This window comes from Ipomoea triloba, chromosome 4 (assembly GCF_003576645.1).
Source record: "Ipomoea triloba cultivar NCNSP0323 chromosome 4, ASM357664v1".
NCBI classification, from domain to species: domain Eukaryota; kingdom Viridiplantae; phylum Streptophyta; class Magnoliopsida; order Solanales; family Convolvulaceae; genus Ipomoea; species Ipomoea triloba.
Genome location: NC_044919.1, coordinates 1,996,853 through 2,019,352, shown reverse-complemented (window position 1 = coordinate 2,019,352; position 22,500 = coordinate 1,996,853). Strand labels below are relative to the sequence as shown.

General features: G+C 36.4%; 5 protein-coding genes across 5 annotated transcripts; 3 read left to right on the top strand and 2 right to left on the bottom strand.

Annotated features, from left to right (window-relative positions):
* The first annotated feature begins 656 nt into the window (after nt 1-656).
* Nucleotides 657-3,038, top strand: LOC116015303 (ATP synthase subunit delta', mitochondrial-like). Its single transcript, XM_031255346.1, has 2 exons — nt 657-1,069; nt 2,427-3,038. Exons 1-2 carry the CDS (start codon nt 800-802, stop codon nt 2,769-2,771), a joined length of 615 nt encoding a protein of 204 aa, XP_031111206.1. The 5' UTR covers nt 657-799; the 3' UTR covers nt 2,772-3,038.
* A 5,750-nt stretch (nt 3,039-8,788) lies between these two features.
* On the top strand, nt 8,789-10,016 carry LOC116017069 (FCS-Like Zinc finger 3-like). Its single transcript, XM_031257589.1, has 2 exons — nt 8,789-9,035; nt 9,530-10,016. Exons 1-2 carry the CDS (start codon nt 8,911-8,913, stop codon nt 9,747-9,749), a joined length of 345 nt encoding a protein of 114 aa, XP_031113449.1. The 5' UTR covers nt 8,789-8,910; the 3' UTR covers nt 9,750-10,016.
* Nucleotides 10,017-11,668: 1,652 nt separating this feature from the next.
* Nucleotides 11,669-15,462, bottom strand: LOC116017402 (probable serine/threonine-protein kinase PBL19). The gene is made up of 4 exons (XM_031257983.1): nt 14,201-15,462; nt 13,040-13,300; nt 12,824-12,946; nt 11,669-12,410 (listed from the first exon to the last, which is right to left on the bottom strand). Exons 1-4 carry the CDS (start codon nt 14,549-14,551, stop codon nt 11,862-11,864), a joined length of 1,284 nt encoding a protein of 427 aa, XP_031113843.1. The 5' UTR covers nt 14,552-15,462; the 3' UTR covers nt 11,669-11,861.
* Nucleotides 15,463-17,161: 1,699 nt separating this feature from the next.
* On the top strand, nt 17,162-18,804 carry LOC116015394 (60S ribosomal protein L37a). The gene is made up of 5 exons (XM_031255443.1): nt 17,162-17,253; nt 17,931-17,970; nt 18,221-18,309; nt 18,394-18,476; nt 18,564-18,804. The coding sequence occupies exons 1-5, from the start codon at nt 17,251-17,253 to the stop codon at nt 18,625-18,627; spliced, it is 279 nt and encodes a 92-aa protein (XP_031111303.1). The 5' UTR covers nt 17,162-17,250; the 3' UTR covers nt 18,628-18,804.
* A 584-nt stretch (nt 18,805-19,388) lies between these two features.
* LOC116016918 lies at nt 19,389-22,422 on the bottom strand. The gene is made up of 3 exons (XM_031257371.1): nt 20,958-22,422; nt 20,370-20,631; nt 19,389-19,861 (listed from the first exon to the last, which is right to left on the bottom strand). Exons 1-3 carry the CDS (start codon nt 22,115-22,117, stop codon nt 19,682-19,684), a joined length of 1,602 nt encoding a protein of 533 aa, XP_031113231.1. The 5' UTR covers nt 22,118-22,422; the 3' UTR covers nt 19,389-19,681.
* Nucleotides 22,423-22,500: the final 78 nt, after the last annotated feature.

The following is a 22,500-nucleotide window of genomic DNA, read 5'->3' as shown; positions in this document are numbered from 1 at the left end:
TTTTATGTTTCTCACTACTAATTTTTTGAACATTTCATTTAGGGGATCAAATAGGCCCTGAACACTGCTCAAAAAATTAATTAGGTTTTTAAACTTTAAAAAGTTACAATTAAATTTTTAAACATATAATTTTAGAATATTTGATTTAAAAAACGATTGCTATTACAGATAATTAGAATCTCACAAGATTCCGACGAAACAATGTTCTGTTACGTTCTCCCGCGAAGGAGAAGAGATTGGTTGTCTTCTCCACCGAAGAAGAAAGCATTAGGAATTTTAGGGCTAGAATTTTGTAATTGATACATATTGATAAATATATTAAGACGAATTTGGGACAAATCGAGTCGAAAAGAAACAAAAACAACTCAAATAGCGATCGAGTTTCGAGACGGTCTCAGCTTGAGGCGGTCTCAGCCTAAGGTGGCCTCGGCTTGAGGCAGTCTCAGCCTAAGGTGGCCTCGGCTTGAAGCAATCCCGACCTAGGACGGCCTCAGCCTTGTGTATATATAGGTTATAGTGTAAATATATATATATATATATATATATATATATATATATATATATATGAAAAAGTATTAGGTATAAAATAAAATACATGATAATTTAATATTAAGTATAAATTCTTTTTTTTTTTTCCTTCGCAGTAAAAATTCAAGTATGCGACAGCGCAAAAACGGAACCTTTATGGCGAGAGAGAAATAGAGAAACCGTTTCCGGGCGACGCCTCTGAGACAGCAGCCTCTTCGCTTTCCCATTTCTCCGACTTGCGAGCCGAGCGATCCCCAATTTTGGTGCCACCATGATCCGTCACGCCGCCACTCGCTTGTTGAACCGATCGGCATCCGCCGCCGTCGCCGGAGGATCGCGACGATTCTCCACTGATCTCGCCTCCGCGCCGTCCGCCGATGAGGCCTTCGTGTCCGCCTGGACGAGGACGGTTCCTAACATTGACCCGCCCAAGACGCCTCTCTCCTTCATGCAACCTCGCCCGCCTACCCCTTCATCTATCCCCTCCAAGCTCAAAATCAACTTCGTTTTGCCCTATGCTTCCGAGTTCTCCAACAAAGAGGTCATTTCTCCATTACTATTGCTTCTTTTTTCTTTTTTTTTTTGCTTAGTATTGATCTTTCATTTCTTTTTTACTGAAAATTTCCTGTGTTTTGCTTCGATTTTATGCTGTAATCTCAACTATCGATGAGTGTGCAGTTTATGGAGTCTCTAGAAATGTATTTTCATAGCTACAACTATCAATGATTGTGAAGTTTATGGAGTCGCATGAAATGTGTATTCATAGCTACAACTATTGATGAGTGTTAAGTTTATGGAGTCGCAATAAATGTGTTTCCATAGCTACAACTATAGATGATTGTGAAGTTTATGGAGTCGCAATAAATGTGTTTTCATAGCTACAAGTATTGATGACTGTGAAGTTTATGTTACTAATAACCACCAGGAGAATACAAAGTGTTAGATTACCCTCCACTAGTTAATTGCTTCAACCCAAACCATGATAAGTATAAGACTTTTGAAAGGTTGGAATTTATATGATACGATTATACGAATGTTTGAGAGCCAATTAATCTGTCTCAACAACTTCAATTTTTTATCAATTTCTTAACACTTAAGTAAGCAACTAAGCATCAAAGCATATGATAAGTAACTGTTTTGGGCCACTTTTGTGTGCTTTCATTTGCATTTCCCTAAAACTTCTGTTTATCTGGATTTAGTCATTGAGAGGTGCTAAACTGATAACAAACCAGTAGGCTTGGATTGATTCGAAAAGCTGAGGCTTGGTGCTTGGATTGGTTCGGCAATTGAACAAGCTAAACCCAAACATAATGTTGCACTTGTTCATAAATGAGCGAAGCCTTTCGATTTTCAAATTAGGATTTTTAAGGGCTCGATGTGTGTTGTATTACAAGTACATACATTATGCCTTGATGGTACTTAGTGCTTAGTGGAGTCATACCCTTCCCCTAGTACTTCCTGTAAAGCTACACAAGAGTCTTAATACATTGTAGAAGTTCCCCAATCCTCTTTCCCTCACTTCAAATATCTCTCTGTCGTCTCCAAGGCTTCTCTTCTAGGTATCCAAGGCTTGAATTTTGTTAATTATGCACTTCTGGAAATTGTAGTTCAATTTAATTTTTATTTTCAAGGTTTTAAAACCATAGGTGGCAATTCATGATTTCATGCTAATTAGCTATACTTGCTCATTTGACATAAAGATGCCAAATGCAAACACTCAACTAAATTTGTCAAACCGAGCCTACACATTTTAGGCTTGATTAATTAATGAGTCAAGCCAAGTTCAGAAATGCTTTGTCCGCTTGTTTACACATCTTTATTCTGAATGTAATGAATAATGATCATCAACATGGAAGATTATGTTGCCAGCAGCTGTCTTATCTAGTTATGTCTTGCAGGTTGACATGGTTATAGTACCAGCAACGACTGGACAGATGGGTATTCTTCCTGGACATGTCGCAACAATTGCTGAGCTAAAGCCTGGTGTTGTTTCTGTGCATGAAGGAAATGATGTGAAGAAATATTTTGTTAGCAGTGGATTTGTGTTTGTCCATTCCAACTCAATTGCTGACATAATGGCTATCGAGGCAGTTCCCGTTGAACAAATTGATCCAAGCGCTGTGCAGAAGGGACTGTCAGAGTTCACACAAAAGCTCAACTCTGCATCTACTGATTTGCAGAAAGCTGAAGCACAAATTGGTGTGGATGTGTTCAGTGCTCTTAATTCTGCTCTTACAGGCTAGGTGTGGCTTTCTCTTCTGCTCGGTTCAATAATTATCTCCCGTTTTGTCTATCTCGACATTCCTCATTAAATCTTCCAATTCCATCCTTAATCTAGTACTTTGATTTTTATATTTTCTATGCTGGATAATGGAATGACAAGTCATTCTTGAAACAATTATGTCACGCCCCTTAGGAAAAACCAGAGTGGCAACTGGCAAATGCTTTTGTGATGAGAATCTCTCTCTGCATCTCTCATTATTTGCAATATTATGATGTTCTTCTTCTTATGTTGCAAGATTTGCATACTTACTCCCCATTCTGAGCCATTTCGCCCAAGAAGTGAAAGTTTTGGCAGATTTTTTGGTTTGATGTTTGTGAATGTCTTATTTCTAATAAATAGACCACTAACAGATCTGTCTGATGAAATGAGATTGCTTTTATGTAGTATTTTCTAGCCATAGCCATTGATTAATATTGATAGTGCAATAATTTTGGGTTAAGGCTTTTTCTTGTCTGCCCACTTTTTTTTTTGGGTGATGAGGGAAACTTGCAGTCACTACCCAATGGTGTGCACAGGGTAAACTCCGTCTTGTGGTCTAGCCAGCAAAGGACCACAAGGAAGTAAATAGGCTTAGGTTGTCCATAGTTGGTCGACTCAAATCAAGAAGACCAATAGATTGCTCCAATTTTACCCACTGAGAGTTAACTTGGAGCTTTATGGTTACCAAACCAACAGTCTAACCAACTTGTTTGATTGCCCAGGACAGCCGCATTTATATATCAGCATGGCTACATTGTGGTGCCATTACTCATTAGATTCATTGCCATAAGCCCATAAAGCAGGATTTGTCATCATCTTACAATGAGATGGCAGAAATTGTGTCATATTGGCATGTACAGATGCATCTTCTGAACATTATTGCAGCATGTATTTGCTTCTTGAATGACACAATAAAATCTCTTCCTCCCCTTCCCCACTGCCCCTCTGTAGGTCACTTTCTCCCTTGGATTGAAATTATCATTGTAGGTTAACCTAACAGCTTGAGACTATTGATAAGTGGGTTGCTAACGCAACTATAAGATCGGATTATCAACTCTTGCGTGTATGTGTCATCTTAAAGAGTAACTCCATTAGTATGTTCTGAATGCTTCATCTTAAAGAGTTCAAGTAAGAGTCAAAAGTTTGCTAGTGCAACTCGAACCAAAGAGATCTTGGACTATGTTGTTTTTGAGTAAGAGTCAGATGTTGCATATGTGACATGTGATTCGGGACGAATTTAAATTAGTCTTAGTAATAAAAATATCGAGTGTTCATATGTGACATGTGATTCGGAACGAATTTAAATTAGTCTTAGTAATAAAAATATCGAATGTTTTATAACACGTGAGAGGATAAAACTTTTCTAAGCATTTTGTATGGCATTCTAATTTCTGAATTACTAAGATTAGGAATTGAAGACAGTGACTTAAGGCCTTAAGGTGGACAAAACTTCCCAATTTATTTGAGGTGTAGGGGACAGCTGGTGATAATAGACATTCTATGATCTTGATCATAAATTCATAATAATAAAGTCCAAAAATGGGATGGTCACCCTTACTACGTAGAAATGGTGTTCACATGCATTTTCTAGGTTTTTTAAACATGCAAACACGTGCACACAAAGAGTCTATTTCAAATTCAAACACAAACGAAAATCCTTTTATGCCCGTGGCAGGAATTATACTTACACCCTGTTATTGGTATAAAGTTTTAAGTGATTTTTTTTTATATAGAAACTAATCTTTTTTTTTTTTGGCATATATATGATATTTGGGTATTCTCTCCATTGCGAGATGAATATGCATTCAATTCATGTTGCGCTCACAAAGCTTGATGACCTTTACTCGAAAAAAATGTTTAACCTATAGCTATTTAATATGGCACATTCTTTATTAAGCATATATGACCTTACAGTTACATTAGCAGTCCACTTACCAACTATCTCAATCTATTTGACTACAAAATTACTTTGAATACTCCATAAATGATTCATATGTTTTCAAATGAAAAACAAATTTTACTTGAATACAATTTTTTATTATTATTATTATTATTATTATTATTATTATTATTATTATTATTGAAGGTCAATAATGGAAGCATACCTAATCATTCTTTTGATGGCTTCTTCAAAGTATACCACCGCACACATCATGATTTCCATTGGGTCAGACAACTATCGGGTGATATTTTAAACCGTTTTTATCGTGAGACCATTTCAAAGATCCTTATTAGTGAAATGAGTTGGATTGTAGATAATTGAAGTGTATAACAATTTCAATCAATCTCATTCCTTGAATCATACATGTAAAATTTGATATTAAAGCACAAGTACTTTGAAGTGTTTAAGAGACTCAAATCCCATCAACTTAAATCATCATTTGGTTAATAAATACTCCATAGATTATTTTTTCAACATTATAGTATATGTTCATCTATAATGCACAAAAAATCAATAACACCTCCGCTGAAACTCAATCTCATGATCTCTCATTTGAAGGGTCATTACATGTTACTCGACCACAAGGTCATTAGCTTACTACATTTAGAAGTGAAGATTATAAAATAAAATCAGGAGAAGAACATAACATTATTTTATGGGTGCTCAATGATTTGACAAAATGAAAGAAAGTGGGGAAAAAATGAGTTGTTTATTGTGTCCTTTCAAAAGGTTAAATCTCAACACCAAGGCCCCACACCTCGACTTAACAAATCATTTGAGAGATGTAAATTACGGTGAATCAATAACTCAGCAAATAGATCAAATATCGGTGTACACAAATATCTATCCATTTTAAACATAATCTTTACATTTTCACTTCTGAAATTCGAATCTTGATTCTTCGCCCAAAATACTGCCTACAATTAATGATGTGTCCTTACTTTTTTTTTTCCTTACTTTAAGTAAAGGAAGTAAAAAAAAAAATAAAACGACATATAATATGACTAATATATGGAGTATAGTTTGGAAACAATTGAGCTGGCATGCTACCGTGCGCCGCTAGATCCAGGCCGTAGATTCCGAGCCTTGTTTGGCGCGATGATGGCATCACATAATTTAATCAAGCGCCACGTATTAATGAGGCGATTCCCGGGCAAGATGACAAGGACGCACGGGGAACGGGCAAAATAATATCGGCTGACCGGTGGGCAGGGGCAATAAGATCCCGGGCAGGAAGACAACGACCTTAAAAATTTAGTGCTGGTGGTCCCAACCGGTGGGTGGGTCCCACCTGCGTCTCATGATTGACTTTCATTGGTTGGAGGGTTGTGAAGTGGGACCCGCCGTTTCGTGTCTTTTATGGGTTGTGGGGCCCCCCGTCTTACGCAGCTCCCATCTGGGAGGGAGAGGAGAGTGTAACGGACAAAAGAGTGCAGGGTGTCTACTCATTTCCATTTTTTGCTTTATTTAAAGTTGGGTCCAAAAGTTTTGTGAATTTCAAAATTTTGCCTCATGATTCTTATTTTATTTGTTTGCTTGTTTGTTTTATTTTTTAAAATTATTTTGATCCAAGGAATTAGAAACTCATTAGAAGAATTGTGTGTTCAACCTACAACAACCGTTGAAAAGATAACGAAATGATATCGATTTTCCTAAACTCCTGATTATTGTAAAAGAGCAATAAACAAAGAAGTTTACGAATCTATTATGTTTTGTATACACTCTCAAGTGTTCTCTTTTACCTCAAACAGATCCCAATGACATTAGTCGTGCTATTCAATTTAGACTTAGAAATAACCTAGAAAGGCAACTTAACGAAAGGATATCAATACACCTAACTTCTTGATCATAGCGAAAAGAGCAAGAAACAAGAAAGTCTATAACTCTGTTATGTTCTCTATACACTCTCAATAGATTCTTGTGTAATTTTATTAGATGCAATATCATAATCTAATAAAGTTATTGAACTTATAATAGATTCCCTATAAAGAGAGGGAGCAAAGTGCAAAAACTGATTCTTTATTAGATGCAATGCACTTTGCCAAACTGCCATAGGCCATAGATTCCAAGCCCAAGGATTCTGGAGAAACTGCCACTGGTTTTTAAATAATATAATTCTGTACCCAAAATGCCCCACACAACTATTACTTGCCCCACCTGTTTTTTAGCTACGGGGCCCACAATACTAAATACTCCGTACTTATATAAATTTTATGGTTAATTTATATTGTAACATATATTATTCTACTCGATTCATTTTATGTGTATGGCCCATTTTATTTTTGATATTAATATGACTTTGTTATAATTATAATATGTTATGATGTTTGAATTCATGAGAGTCACTCCGTGTCACTTAAACTAAAAGATCATTAACTCTTAAAGTCTTAATATTAGTATATAAAATTTATATATATTTATTAATTACATTAAAAATACTACTCCCTCCATCCCATTTTACCTGTCTTACTTTCCTTTTTAATCCATCCCAAAATATTGTCCACTTTCCTAAAATAAACACTACTACCTTTCTATTTTTCCCAAAATACCCTTGAATTTGAAAGTTTTAATACTCCACAATTCTAGAGAAATGTGCCTAGTCAAATCAATCATACCCATTTCTACAAAGCAAACCCAAACATGTTCAGAATTATTTCTCCTTACTTTTCTAGAGAAATGTGCAGAAGTACAATCCCTTTCTTATTTTTAGTAAAGAAAATGTACTCCGTATAAAGATATTGAAAGTCAATTCACATGGCACATGGATAAGTTGAGGGTAAAATGTGAAAACATGCATTCTCCTACTCATTTCCTAAAACTCCGTGCAAAACCAAAGTATGCCACATAAATCGGGACTGAGGGAGTATTAGACACACAAAAAAAAATCAAACTCGAAATTTGATATCTATCTATCATGCATGTTAGAGAAAATTAAATGTTACTTAATGTATTTCTTGTGGAGAATGCAATAGACAATGTGTTCACTTAAAAACTTTTGATAGTTTGATGATTATTTGATGAAACTTGTAATCATGGAGAGCTCTAGCCTGTAGTATAAGTGTAGGTTTCAAACAATGTACTTAAATCAAATTGTAACCACATATGTTATTATATTATTTTTCTCTTATTCAAAAAAAAATATTTTTCTCTACCAATAATCGTACTCAAATCTCAATTCAATTAATAATATAAGCAGATCATATATAGATAGTTTTTTTTTTTTTTTAACAATTTTTTGGGTGGAAATGAAACTTGCCACCATTACGATAAATAATGCTAATGTATAATAGCATGTAAATCACCTAGAAGGAATAAATCGCGTTGAAAAGACTTTGTACCACATACTCGACATAAAGGACGTTGGCAAACCAATACAGACTATTGCACTAGATAAATAATGCTCATGTATGTATGTAAACCACACAAAAAGGTTAAATACTTAAATCGCATTAAAAATAATTTGTACGATAGACTCGACATAAAGGACGTTTGAGTACAATTACTATAGAGAAAATAATATAATAAGAGTTAATTTCAATTTTGGTCATAGGTGTCAGTCTCAAAAATTTTGTTGACGGATAACAAAAAATAATCATGTCACAATAATACTAAGACCAAATGTAAATGTTATGATAAAAAGGGATTAAATGTGGACTGCAACCTATAATCTAAGATCAAAAATAAAATTAACTCTTATTATATTATTTTCTCTACCGTTATTGTACTCAAATGTTGGTATATAATAGTCTCTAATCAACACATAAAAAATAAATTGTGCTAAAAATCGTAAAATTGTGTTACAAATTTATCCGAAAAATGTTAACAAAATCAAATTCTTACGAGATAAAAAACTTCTAGTAATAGGTTGTCCCAAAATTTATAGTCCTATATACAAAGTAGGGCAAAAAGTTATTCTAGAAACTGACACTGGTAAACATATGATTTGTCTGTTGGCTGTACAGTTGTGCTAGCTTGTGTTAATTAAAATACTTAAAACAATAAACCAATCAACTTATAATTGACAATCTCCCTATATATAAAGTTGTTGAATCCTTCTCTGCCCACTGGCATCTTCTCAAAATCTCCATTTTTTTTTCTCAGCTCCTCCAATTCATCTTCTCTCTCTCTCTCCATCTGCAAAAATCCTTTCTCAGACAGAAAAGAAAAAAAGAAGAAAATGGAGTCAAGAACAGCTTTGTATTATACTGGGTGTGAAGAACACCAGTACCAACCCCATTTTCTTGATGCTTGCTTCCTTTGCCAGAGATCTTTGGGTCCTAACAGTGACATCTTCATGTACAGGTTAGCTTCCCCATTTGCATGTGTATATCAGTATATCTATATGTATAATACTCTCTATCTCTATAAATGTTTAACATTTGTGTGAGATCGTCTTACGGGTTTCCATTCGTGAGACGGGTCTAATCTTTGATTAATGGGTCAAATTTTTTTATTAATGGATCGAGTTTTTGACATCATTAATCAAAGATTTCACCTTTTACCTTTTTCACAGATTTAAACATGTGAGACGATCTCACACAAATTTTTGCCATGTGAAAAAGTGTGTTTTATGGTTCCAGACGAGAAACTCGCAACTACTATTGCATAGCCTATAGTGGGTAAAACTCGTCTTGTAACGTTAATTGGTAAAAATCACAAAGAGAAAATAAGCCTAGGCTATCATAGTTGACAGACCGTTTTCGCTGAGAGCCGAATTTATAAAGTTGTGGTTATTAAGTTAATTGTCTGAGCCGAGGAATTTGGTTGTGATGGGGTTTTGTTGTGTGGATTTGCAGAGGGAATACACCATTTTGCAGCCAAGAATGCAGGCAAGAACAGATAGAGATGGATGAGGCTAATGAGCAGAGACAAAAGCTTTCATCTTCATCTTCTTCTTCTTCTTCCTCTTCCAAGAGATCATCAAAAACACAAAGACAGACAGCAACCCAGGAATCCACAACCAAGGAAACTGACACCAAGAAAGCTGTAAGAACAGGCACAGTGGCTGTGGCTTAATTAATCACACTCCAGAGCTCAAAAGTATAAATTATCTGTAAATAATACTGGTGGATATCAGATGGAGAGATTGAGAGAGAGAAAGATCCACCAGACAATTTTGAATCTTTTTTTTTCCTGGGTATTTATGTTGCTGAGATCTATGTTTATACATAAATTGAGCTCCCAAGAAATGGGGTGTTCTTGCCGCCTTGGAATTTGCAGTCTTTAATGATGTTTGTTTACAATATATGCAAATCTGAGGCTGATGAACAGTGTTCACAGTTACATCTTTCTGATGAGAGAAAAAAGTTAGAAAGAGAAACAGTTGATCTGATGAGAGATTCATATGAGTTGCTAGAACAGTAGAACATATCCGGATTGGATTCTCTGCAGTTATCAGATTCAATCACCACATCAAAGATACAATCAACTGTTCATAGAGTAATAAGCACGCAAACTAATTATATAATGTTGATGGGTTTATCATATACAATAGTTGATGTTATGTGATACTGTGTCAGGTTTAAAAATGTTATATTACAGATTCGTTTTGCGATGTTACACAAGTTTTTGTGATCGTAAAAAAAGATTATCATCTGTAGGATAACACTCTAATCATGCTGAATATGCTTCAATGGTTTATATTGGTCGGTTCTTCAAAATACTAGTATATTAGTATTATGAATAGGTCAATTTTGTACCTCCCCTAATTAGTATGAATTGATTATTATATTTTAGAACATCCTCATTAGGTATGGATTTTGAAGGGTTTTTGTCATATTACAAGAAAAAAAAAAAGGAGAGAAAACAAAAGCTAATAAAAAAAGTTTTTATGCGTTCAGGCCGCCCTCTAGGCGCGCATGTTGTGCTGCATGCACGAAAATCACATGTTTAGTCTAAAAATCACACATTCTGTAAAGATTTGCCACATTCTTTCTTTTTCTCTCGCTTTGACATAAGATTTCAAGTTTCAAAAATCTCTCTAAAAATTTTAATGTGAATGCTCTTAATAATTGCTAGTAAAATAAAATTTGAATTTATTAATCAATTGAGTTAGGTCTGAGATGAAGATGATTCACTTGAAGGGACTTTATGGTTAATTAAGTTAGAATCTTCCACATAACAGTGCTGTCAAGCTGAAAGTGAGGGGATTAAAGATAAGAGTAGCTGAGTCACACCTCATCAAACAATGGCATCATTTGATGGGACACCACTTTTCTGATATAGAAAAGTTACAAATTTTTAAAAAGACTTTTAGCAAGGTCATCAAGAAAGCATTTAAAGATGATGCAATTCTAGAAAAGTTAAATGAAAAATTAGTTTGATAACTACAAAGTTTTAAATTTAACTCTTTGTAAGAGTTGTATATTGACTTTATTGATTTGATTTAATTTCTTATTATGATATTTTGTTGACTAAAATCATAAGATGAGTTTTATTGATGCATAAATTTGATAGCAATTATATGTTTTGTCTTTTTTTAAATCAAAGAAAGAGTTAAAAGAAAAGGTGTTTGATAGAACTGTGCCATAAGCAAATGCCAAATCAGCAACAGGTAAAAGCAGGTGGAGACAATTCAATCAAGAGCTGTCCATGGTACTGTAGTGAAATGGATTCATTTTCAAGCCTGCAAAGATGAATCAATTAAGCAAAAAGGACATGAAAGCTTTAATATAATACAAAGCAGACAGTGAAACAATGGGCCTATATATGTGTGACCATTTCAATCCAACTTGCTTGGTCTTCCATGGTTTTGATTGATGCTACAGAACTGTAAAAACAAGGAAGTAAATATATTCCACGACATTACTCTAGTGAATAAGAAGCTTCACTTAAGACTTACTTTCAACAGCAAGGTGGAGTTTCGATTTTTGCCACGAATATATGGGGTTCAGGTTTGAGTTGGGCTCCTTGTGTGCAAAATCTCACAACGAATATACTCCGGAAAAGTCGGGAAGTGAATATTATATTAGAAGTTGACAAAAACTCATATATAAGCTCTCTAAGCCAATTTAACATAGTTGCAGACAAGTGGAAACCTTTATGTACTTCCTAACCATGTTTCTAATCTACACATATACTGCACAAATAAACAAATATCAAATTATGCAGAAGAAAACAGCATTTTTTTCAAGTAACTTTGGCCCTCTGCATGATCATAAACCCTTTTCTGCTAAGCCCACCAACGCGTTCGCTTAGTTTTGCCAAGTGCGCCATCCGCCTTTTTTCTGATTCTGTAGGCCCATTCTGCTCGGGCTCTTGCTCATCGTCGGCTGAATCTTCTGCAGCAGACTGGAAATGCTCGAACGAGGGGCTGTTTTCGCAGCAACTCTGAATGATCTGCTGCAGAGTTTCAACTACTTGGCTCATTTTTGGTCGTGCCTTTGGACTCTTTGACAGACAACTATCTGCTAACTTTGCAATCCTCCTAGCTGCACTTTCTGAGTACTGGTTTTCCAGTCTTGGATCCATTATCATGCTGAATTTTCGACTTTCTGCAGGGTAATGCTTAATCCAGCTCAGAAGTTTCTGTTCTGAGCTCGGTCTGCTTCTCTCGATTGATCTTCTTCCGGTTAGGATCTCGTATAGGACAACGCCAAAGCTCCATACGTCGCTCTTGGCTGTGAGATGGCCAGTTTCAATGTAGTCCGGGGCTGCATATCCATACGTTCCTACAGCCTATTCACACAAAACGAATTCTTTGGTCACTCGTTGTAGAAGCTATTTCGCTATTTTTATCACGAGTAAATTTTACTCCCTGATGTGACAGACACTGATAAGCTACATTTTTCATGTGGGTCCCAATTCAAATGTCTACATCAAAATTGTGAAACTGGGAGTATAAAATGAGAGTACACATAGTATTTTCCTTTTATCACTGGGAAACTAACAAGACATTGCTAAAAGTGTGAAACAATGCTAAACATCCTAAAGCACAACTAGAAATGATTCTTGTTTTTGTTTTTTTTTTTCGTTTACTGTTCCATCCACATCAAATTCCTCCTTTTACTGATTCATTGAACAGTTTTTATATGTCGAAAAGCAAATCTTTTACTAATAAGTGTCGGGTTTTATGAAGGTTCGTAGCTTACTGCTGTGGAGACATGAGTGTGAAGACCTGTTGGGCCCTCCCTTGCAAGGCCAAAGTCTGAGAGCTTTGGCTTGAAATCGTTATCTAACAACACGTTTGAAGACTTGAAATCTCGATATATAACCTGTACCATTGAGGTAGGACAAGATTAGCCCATTCATATGCACACAATGGAAGCGCTTTAATATAAAGCTTCTAAGAGACATGGACGACAAACCTGAACTTCCAATTCTTCGTGCAAATAAGCCAATCCCCGAGCTGCTCCAAGCACTATTTGCAGTCTTCTTTGCCAGGTAAGAGCGGGATAAGCCTTGCTGAAAAGATGGTCTTCAAGACTTTTGTTCTGCATAAATTCATAGACGAGTAGTCGCTGTATGCCCCTCTCCCCATCAACACCACAATATCCAATTAGTTTGACAAGATTCGGGTGCTCCACAACCCCGAGAAATTGCACTTCTGCTACCCATTGTTTATGGCCCTGCAGTGGAAATAGCGGATATAGCTAAGCAATCTATTCAACGCAAATTTCCTAGTAAGATGCTTGTCTATAATAGAGCCTGGAGATCCTATATAATAAGCAAAGTTTCTAAATGCAGAATTTCATTAGACTGATACCAACCAAGCTCATAAAACAAATTCAGAAGGTTAGAAAAATTTCACGACTTTATGGGGTAAAGACAACAGATTTTAGTGTTTCAAGTTTCAAGTATAAACTTGCAAGAAAAAATATATGGTTTTGAATATCAACCACATCGAATGTCAGTCACTACCTGAGGGTGTGCATTGAGTAAACCCTGCTTTATGACCCTAAGTCGTCAAAGGACCACAAGGAGGTAAACCAGCTTAGGTTGCCAATGGCTAACCGACTCAAACCAATAAGGCCAATAGGCCACTCCCATTGGGTGTCGAACTTGTAACCTTACAGTTACCAAGTTAACAGACCAACTTGGTTGGGGTTGCCCCAAGAGATATCTATGTTGGCAGAATAAATTATTGTTGTTCTATAACCAAGCCACTAAACAAGCATAATATCATTTTTATGGAATTATTAATCATGTTGAAAGCACAGATTATGCAACCTTAAAATAATCCAAAAGCAACCACAATGACATCAAACAGAACAACAATAGTAATTATAACAATTCTCGCAATAAACATCAGACAAAACTGGATACCATGCATCACTATACAACTAAAAATCTATGTCAGTGTCATAATCTAAGGTTGAGCCAATGTCACTCAACTGAGCTGTATGCACATGGTCAAACCACATTAAAAGACTGAATCCAATAAATTAGCTAGTCTAACCCATGACCTTATAAACGCATATTTCTTTTAACAATCAGAAAGCATAAGCAAAAGGGCATGGAGGTTATACCTGATAACCATCTCTATTGAGTTTCTTAATAGCAACCACAACAGGTTCACCATTTCCATCAACAGGCTTAATTTTACCCTTGTAAACGCACCCAAACCCGCCTTCACCAATCTTCAACAACCTGCTGAAATTATTGGTTCCCTGTCTAAGCTCACTGAAAGAGAACACTCTCAGGTTCTGAGCTTTCCCTTCATACACCTCAGAGAAACTGAGGTGGGATGAGGCTGAACATGAAGATATTGCAGCCCTCTCAGATCCTGAAACATCTGATTTACTCTCCTCTTTCAACACTGGTGCAGATCTTTGCCCCCTACCTTTGCCCTTTTCCTTGAAGTAAAACAAACAACTCATTTTACTTGTATTTTTTTTTTTTTGGGCTTTTTGCCCTCTTTCTCTCCAGATTCTACAAATCTATCAAGACTCAATTTCTAGCTCCCAAAACAACTAATTCTACTTTGTTGCCTTTTTGCCTTCTTTTCCCTCTTTTTCTCTCCAGAATCAACAAAAGCTATCAAGATTCAATTTCTAGCCCCCAAAACTACTCATTTTACTTGCTTTTGTTGCCCTCTTTTTCTCTCCAGATTCTACAAAAAGCTATAAACATTCAATTTCTAGCTCCCAAAACACTCATTTTACTTGTTTTTTTGCCTGTTGCCCTCTTTTTCTCTACAGATTCAACAAAACATATCAAGCTTAAATTCCTAGCTCCCAAAACAACTCATTTTACTTCCTTTTTTTTTTTTTGCCCTCTTTTTTCTCTCCAGATTCTACAAAAGCTATCAAGATTCAATTTTTCAGCTCCCAAAACTGACTTTTCCTCTGACACAAAACAAATGATTAACAATACAGATAAACAACTACTATCAGGACAGCAAATTTAGCTCTAAAACAGATACAAAAAAGAAAGCAGAAATGGGGAGATTCAAGAAGAGTGAAGGTGATCCAGGCCAATAAACATCCTTGGAAATTCAAGAAAGAGAGAGAAATTAAATGTAAGCAAATGTAATCATGACTCAACAAGCAAGTTTTTACTTCTATTGCGTATATACGCGTCTTGCTTGGTTTTGTTCAACTGCTTGGACTCCTTAGCCAAGAAAGACACCAGATTTTCAAAGCAGCAGACAAATAGAGATAGCTTGTGAAACTTTCTTGTAATAAAATATGTATATACACGCATGCTTAGAACTATAGAAGAGTGCTTGTCAATCTTTTCTTCTGTATCCTGGGAAAAGACCTATGAATCTTTCTTTGATTTGGGTATGAGGTTGACTGCTCTAAGCTGTCTCTCCCTCTTCTGTCCATTTCAGGGAAGGTGGCTAATAAATATACTCCTATCTATTTGTGTGTTCTTTGACTTCATCTAAGGTCTAAAGGGTCCTACGTTTTTAAGGTCAATACTGAATAGCAACAATAAACCGGCAATTTAGGGACTCCAGCTACCACCTAGTACGACCATGTGGCTAAAGTCGGTGGCAATGATATGTCTTGACTCTTGAGCAGCATCTTCCAACTAAAAATTAGGTTTCTATTTTATTATAATTAGGGATGGCAATGGGGCGGGACGCTCCCCGTCCCCGTCCCTGAAACCTCGATTCCATCTCCGTCCTCGTCCCATTCCCAGCGGAGAATTGAAAATAGTCTCCATTTTCGTTCCGTGGGGAATTAGGTGGGGACGGGAAATCTCCTTTTCCCGGTCAATTTTTAGTCAAAATTTCAAATTAGTGTAATTTTAATTTTAAAAATTAAGATTTTAATTTTAAAAAATTAATATATATATATATATATTAACGTTACTGTACAGTGGGTTATACCACTGTACTGTTTATATATATATATTTATTTATTTTTTATTATTAATTATAATAATTATTCGGGGACGGGGAGGGGTCCTCCCCATCCCCGTCCCCGTCCCCGACGGGGAATTATATCCATTCCCTGTCTCCGTTCCCCAAAAATTTTTCCCATCCCCGTCTTCGTCGGGGCGGGGATCGGGAATTCCCGTCGGGGACGGGACAAATTGCCATCCCTAATTATAATAGGATAAAACTCCCACCATGACTGTAGATCGAAGACAAAAAAAAAAAAAAAAAAACCGTAACTCATGTATTTTTGAATGAATCGAAATATGTTGTGTAAATAAGAAGTATAAAATGGAGTCAATAGAGAGAGTAGTATGCACTATTATTCTTTATTTTTAGTTTAAAATTGTCATCTTTGTTAGGAAAAAATCCTGATTAACATTGGGAATTGTGTGAAACCAATGCAAGATGGCAATATTTCGTGTTTCTAGAGGCAAGTGGAGAATGATCATTTGTCACAAGTAATACTTCATACATTTTTTTGGGTGCTTGATCAGTCAAAATATATATTTTTTTTAATGTGAAAAATATCTATTTTAAAGTTTCCACAATACTCATTTTGTGTATAGTCGTCAAAATAGACTAATAGGATGAAGCCAATTATTTAGCGGGTGGGCTATAAAGTCCGTCAATTTCACAAGTCATAAAATTAAGAGCCCCACCTTACCCTTTTTGCAAGGCAAGAAGTCCAGCTCAACGGGTTAAATCTATTTCGATAGTTCTTGATCTACTATAAGTCCCTCCAAACTAATGATGCTCTCAATTTTATTTTAAAGAAGTTCAGACTTTATATTTGAAACTTTTAAAAATTTAAAATTGAAAATCAAACTAAAATTAATTTGATTAACCAATTAATTGAAATAAATTTTGATTTGATTATTAATTAATTAACAAAATCAATATAAAAATTAAAAATAAAAAGAACACCTCTAATTTTTGGAGATTAGTTTAGTACTCCGTAGTATTTAATTTTTTTTTTTAAAAGCATTTTTGGGCCAATATTCGGAAAATAGAAGAAGCATTTACTTGGGTTAAATGGGCCGTTGGGCCAAAGTAAATGATCCAATATTGGCCTATATAATCCCCAAAAGCGTTAATCGGCGAAATCTAGGGTTTTACACTTTCATTACAGCCGCGTCATCTTCATCCCCAACCCACAGGCAGCAGCAGTCTCTGCATTGCTCAATCAAGATGGTACTTCATTTTCTGTAATTATTCATTTGCGTTATTATTTTTCTGGATTTTAATACTCCGTATATGTGCTAATTGTATGCATTTTTTTAATCTATATGCAATATCCTTATCAATATGATCTGATTTGAGTGATTGTTATAGCTGGTGGTTATCTTCAATAAGAAATGATAATCTCTGAATTTCTCTCTTTTATTTGTTGAAGCAGAGAGGTGTTATTTCATATAATTATTTTTAAAAAAATCGTGTTAGCGTTGTCGTGCATTATTAAATAATTAGGTATTCACAGTCGAATATAGACCTCTATGTAAAATGTAATTGAATATAAGTGAGATTATATTTGTGTTTGAAAAGAAACAGAAATGCTGAAGTTGCACAAGTACTGAACCATGGCTTATTGGTTGTTGAACTAAGAAGGTTTTAAATTTCAGTTATATACACATTGGTTGCAATAGAATAATTCCCTCAGTTTTGTTTTGTTTTTTCCAAGGCTGTAGTTTTGATATGTGGGTTAAATTTAAGCTTCTGTGTCAGTTTCTAGCTAAGAAAAAAGGTTTATGCTTTTATGTTATTGTCTTAGTTTTTCCATTAGGCCGTTTATTGTTGCTGCATTATGAAATCCTCTGCTTACTTGTCTTGGTTCACATTCTTGTTGACTTGAATTTTGTTGATTTATTCAGACCAAGAGAACCAAGAAGGCTGGTATCGTAGGAAAGTATGGTAAGCAGATTCTCATGTAGATCAAGATTGTATTCATGTATTGTAACATTGTTATGCAAGTAGAAATGGATGTTGGAGACTGAGTATTTTCTTCAGAGCTTCACTTTGAAAATATTTCTAATGCAAATAGTTTCATTTGTTTCTGACTAGTTAGTCAGTAGTAGTTCATGTTTGGTAAATGTGTGAACTCATAGTTCTATGCTTAGGGGTGCTATGTGCTTACCAAGTCACATATCTACCAAAATGCCAGGTACTCGTTATGGTGCGAGTTTGAGAAAACAAATTAAGAAAATGGAGGTTAGTCAGCACAGCAAGTACTTCTGTGAGTTCTGTGGAAAGGTTAGTTCTTTTTGTCATTTTGATTGTTATTTCATGTCCTGATATGCCTAGGATTGGTTGTATAATAAAATTCTACCTTTGCAGTATGCCGTGAAGAGGAAGGCTGTTGGTATTTGGGGATGCAAAGATTGTGGGAAAGTGAAAGCTGGTGGTGCATACACACTGAAGTAATTTCTCTTCTGATTCTCTGTTTTTTTTAAAATATATTTATTTATTGTCAAAGTAATAATCCGGGGTTTCCCTTGTTTTTGCAGCACTGCTAGTGCTGTGACTGTTAGGAGCACCATCCGAAGGCTCCGAGAGCAGACTGAGAGCTAGAATCATTTCATTTAGATGGAAGTCAAGCGTGAGGCTTTTGTATTACGTTTTCTTTGGATCTGTGACTTTGCAATTAGAAGCAATTTTTATGTTAGCTGAAAGTCTTTGATATGTTTGAATCAACTTAATATTATGGAGTATTTATGATCTCTCACTTGATTCTAGACTTCTTCATTACATTTCTTTGTTCTGGTTCCTAATGTTCTTTTGCTGATGATGTCTGCAATGGATTTAGTTCCTGCAATTCATATTTGCTTTAGGGAAAGTGTACTGTCACAGGTAGCATTGTGTCAATTTGCAGCACTTCCATTTTTTACTCCTAACTTTTACTTCTACACAAAATCTTGACGTAGACAATTGTATTGGGACCACATGGAAAAAGTAGCTTAATAGTGTCCGCCACATCAGGAAATAAGATTTGTGATTCTATGTAGTAGAATTCCAATTTGGGTTAGGTATTGTGCCAATTTGATTCTATGTAGTAGAATTCCAATTTGGGTTAGGTATACAGAGTATTGTGAGGACAATGACACTTAGTCATTTGCACTCTTTTTCACACACTACAATACGGTAATGTTTATATGCATTAAATTTTATTTTTAATGAATATTATTAAACATGATGCACTGATTGATGACGTTACAACGCATTAAATTTTATTTTTAATGAATATTATTAAACATGATGCATTGATTGATGACGTTACAACAAAAACAGGGCACAAGAGACAAAATGTCATGTTGTATTATTAGGTTGTGGCATAACAGGAAAAGATTTCTTGCACCAACTTCATTTAATTTCTCACTAGTCATTAATATACATACAGGCTGGCTGGATAACATTTTTCCTCGGTCGCCAGCTCTCCCTTTATACAGCTACCAAAAATTTACAAGTGACCAAAACTAGCAACTCAATCAGCAGCAGCTCGTATGGTCATTTTGCACTTATACTATACTACTATACACTAATACCACTTGAAGTCTGTAAGTTCCACAGACTTAAAACTCAGTCTCCAGCACTCAAAAGGTTATGTACACTTTAACCATGGAAGTCGTTACATGACAGGAATAGGGAGCTCATCGCTGTTTCTGCGGTGATGCATTTCTTTCTGCACCGCTTTCACTGCTGCTACTCTTGCCGCATTAGCTGCCTTGTTTGCTGCTGCTACTGTCCTGTTCACTCTTTCGTCAACCTTCGCCACATTGTAGGCTTTCTCGGCTGCCTGTCGTGCTTCCTGAGAGATGAAAAGCCATTTTAACATTCAACACACTACTTTTTTCTTTCCCCAATTTAACTGCCCACTGCCCTCCTTTGTCTATTCTCAAACGTATTATTAAACACGAGAGGGTTGTAGTCTTGTAGAAGGTTACAGACTCAATCCCGATTTCCATAGGATACCCAACAAGAAGAAGAATAAGAACAAATAATGAAGAAAGTTCAAGTCATGGATAGTTCAACATGCCAATTCTTCATGGAATGGATATAGGGTCAGAATTAGCATGCATGCATTGTAAGTATGTGACCCTCAAGATAAAACTGTCCTAAAACCTATGGTGTAAGTAAATTATTGATGAGGGCCCAAATTAATACACCTAACCAGAACAGTGGTTGCTAAAGCCACAATTTATCATGTAACATTCATAGTAAAACATTAAGCATTGATAACAAAAAAATAATGAATTTAGATGAGAAGCCAAGATAGGTCAATCACAATAAGCATTCTCCAACTAAAAATAACTAACCTGGACGGCATTAAGCACTTTTGAGTGGTAAACAGCCACGGGAGATCCAGGATAGGGCACACTCTGTGTGCTTGGAATGTCAAGAATGCCATTATGCCAGTGACCCGACTGGGTTTCTCCATTCCTAAAAGTATATGTCCCCAATCCTTGCCTTCTTCCCTCGTGCCAAGCGCCTTCAAAACGATGCCCATTGGCGAAATGGTACACTCCGAATCCATGCATCTTATCAGCAAAATATTCTCCAGCATAAGTGTCAGAATTCCTAACACACGAGACACTAATAAATCAGCAGGGATCAAAACACTATTGATTGGAAAAACAATTACGCCTTCAACATAGATATTTCCTAAATGAAATTCATTCCAAGAACTCCAAATTAAGAAAGCATGCTTATTAAGACACTGCAACTATCATATTTCCTACAAGAACTCCAAATTAAGAAAGCATGCTTATTAAGACACTGCAACTATCTTAGGCTCAAAAAAAAAAGACACTGCAACTATCAAATGAAGTTCACTATCTTCAGACTCCAGTATATGAATATATGAATGTCCAACAACAACAAAAGATGAAGATTCTTAAACATGCCTGAAATGGTAGTGGCCAAGGCCATGCTTGACACCCCACTTGAATTCGCCAACATATCGGCTACCATCCTCACAGGTATGCACCCCACAGCCATGGCCCTGGCCATTTGACCATTCTCCAGCATAAACATCACCAGTATAAAACCGATAAACGCCAAAGCCATGCCTAAGTCCCTGCCTATATTGGCCCCTGTATTGACTTCCCCTTGCCCATGTCTCCACTCCATGCCCATCATACTTCCCATCAACCCAATCCCCTTCAAATCTTCCACTCATGTAATAATAGTACACTCCACTCCCATTACATTTCCCCTTATGAAACTCACCCTCATACACATCCCCATTGCTATATGCCTGCACCCAACACCCAGAACTCACTTTCTTGTCATACTTTGGCCAAGAACCGATTGACCAGGACACAGGCAAAGGCCTCTTGGAGACATGGCTGGATAGAGGGAGTTTGATTGGGAAAGACCTGGCAAGGAACAAACGGATAGAGGGCAGCCTGGGGAGCGCCAAATGCAGGGAGAACAAAAGCGCTGCTGAGAAGGCAAATGCGGAGAGGAAATCAAGAAAGATGGAGTTAGTGGGGTGGGAAACCAGGAAATAGAAGAAAGGCAAGGAGAGGAGGATGATGAGGCGGAGGTGAATCCGGACGACGCGGCGGAGGTGGTGGAGCTGGTGGTAGAAGTGGGAATGGCCCAAAACCCTAAACGGGTACGGGCCATTCGCGGAGGGCGGGGCGGAATAAAACGGGTATTTATGCAGAGAATTGCTCAGAGTGGGGGATTTAGTCATCGAATTGATGGAAGAATTGGAGGAATTATTCCCCGGAAGGATCCTCTTGTGAGCGGTGGTCTTCCCGCCGGCGGCCACCGCGGCCGGCGAGGTGGAGGCGGACGCAATCGGGCGATTGCCGTCGTTGATAATGATCTGGAGAGTCGCATTATCATTACTACTATTATTATTATTACTATTATTATTATTATTATAATTCCCAGAATTAGAAGAACCGAAGATCAAAGCATGATGATCGAGGCGGCAAATTTGTGAGTGCTTCTGGTGAAGCGAGGAAGACGGAGAAAGCAGAACCGGATTGAAATCGGAAGAGACGCCGCTGCTTTCTTTCCCGATCTGAACTTCAGACTTCTTCTGATGCATTACCTATACACAATCACTCTCTCTTCACTTCATCTCTCTCTCTCTCTCTCTCTAGTATCTCTGCAAACCAATCTCCGGAGAAAAGTGAATTTCCGGTGAGAATTTCATCACTTTCTAGAATTGACGGTTGTGAATTTGCGGTTGACTTTCTCTCTCTCTCTCTCTCTCTCTCTATGATATACCGGTATATATATAGATATAGATATCGATATGTGTGTGTATGTATGTATGAAATGTGGTGAATGATGGGGGAGAAAGCGGGCGGAGCGGCCGCAGTGCAAAGTGGCGACCGGCCACTAGACAATAGCGGGATAACCAATAAAATAATTATTAATCCTGTAAATTCTTTTGCCCTCTTAATTTCACTTATCTACCATAATGCC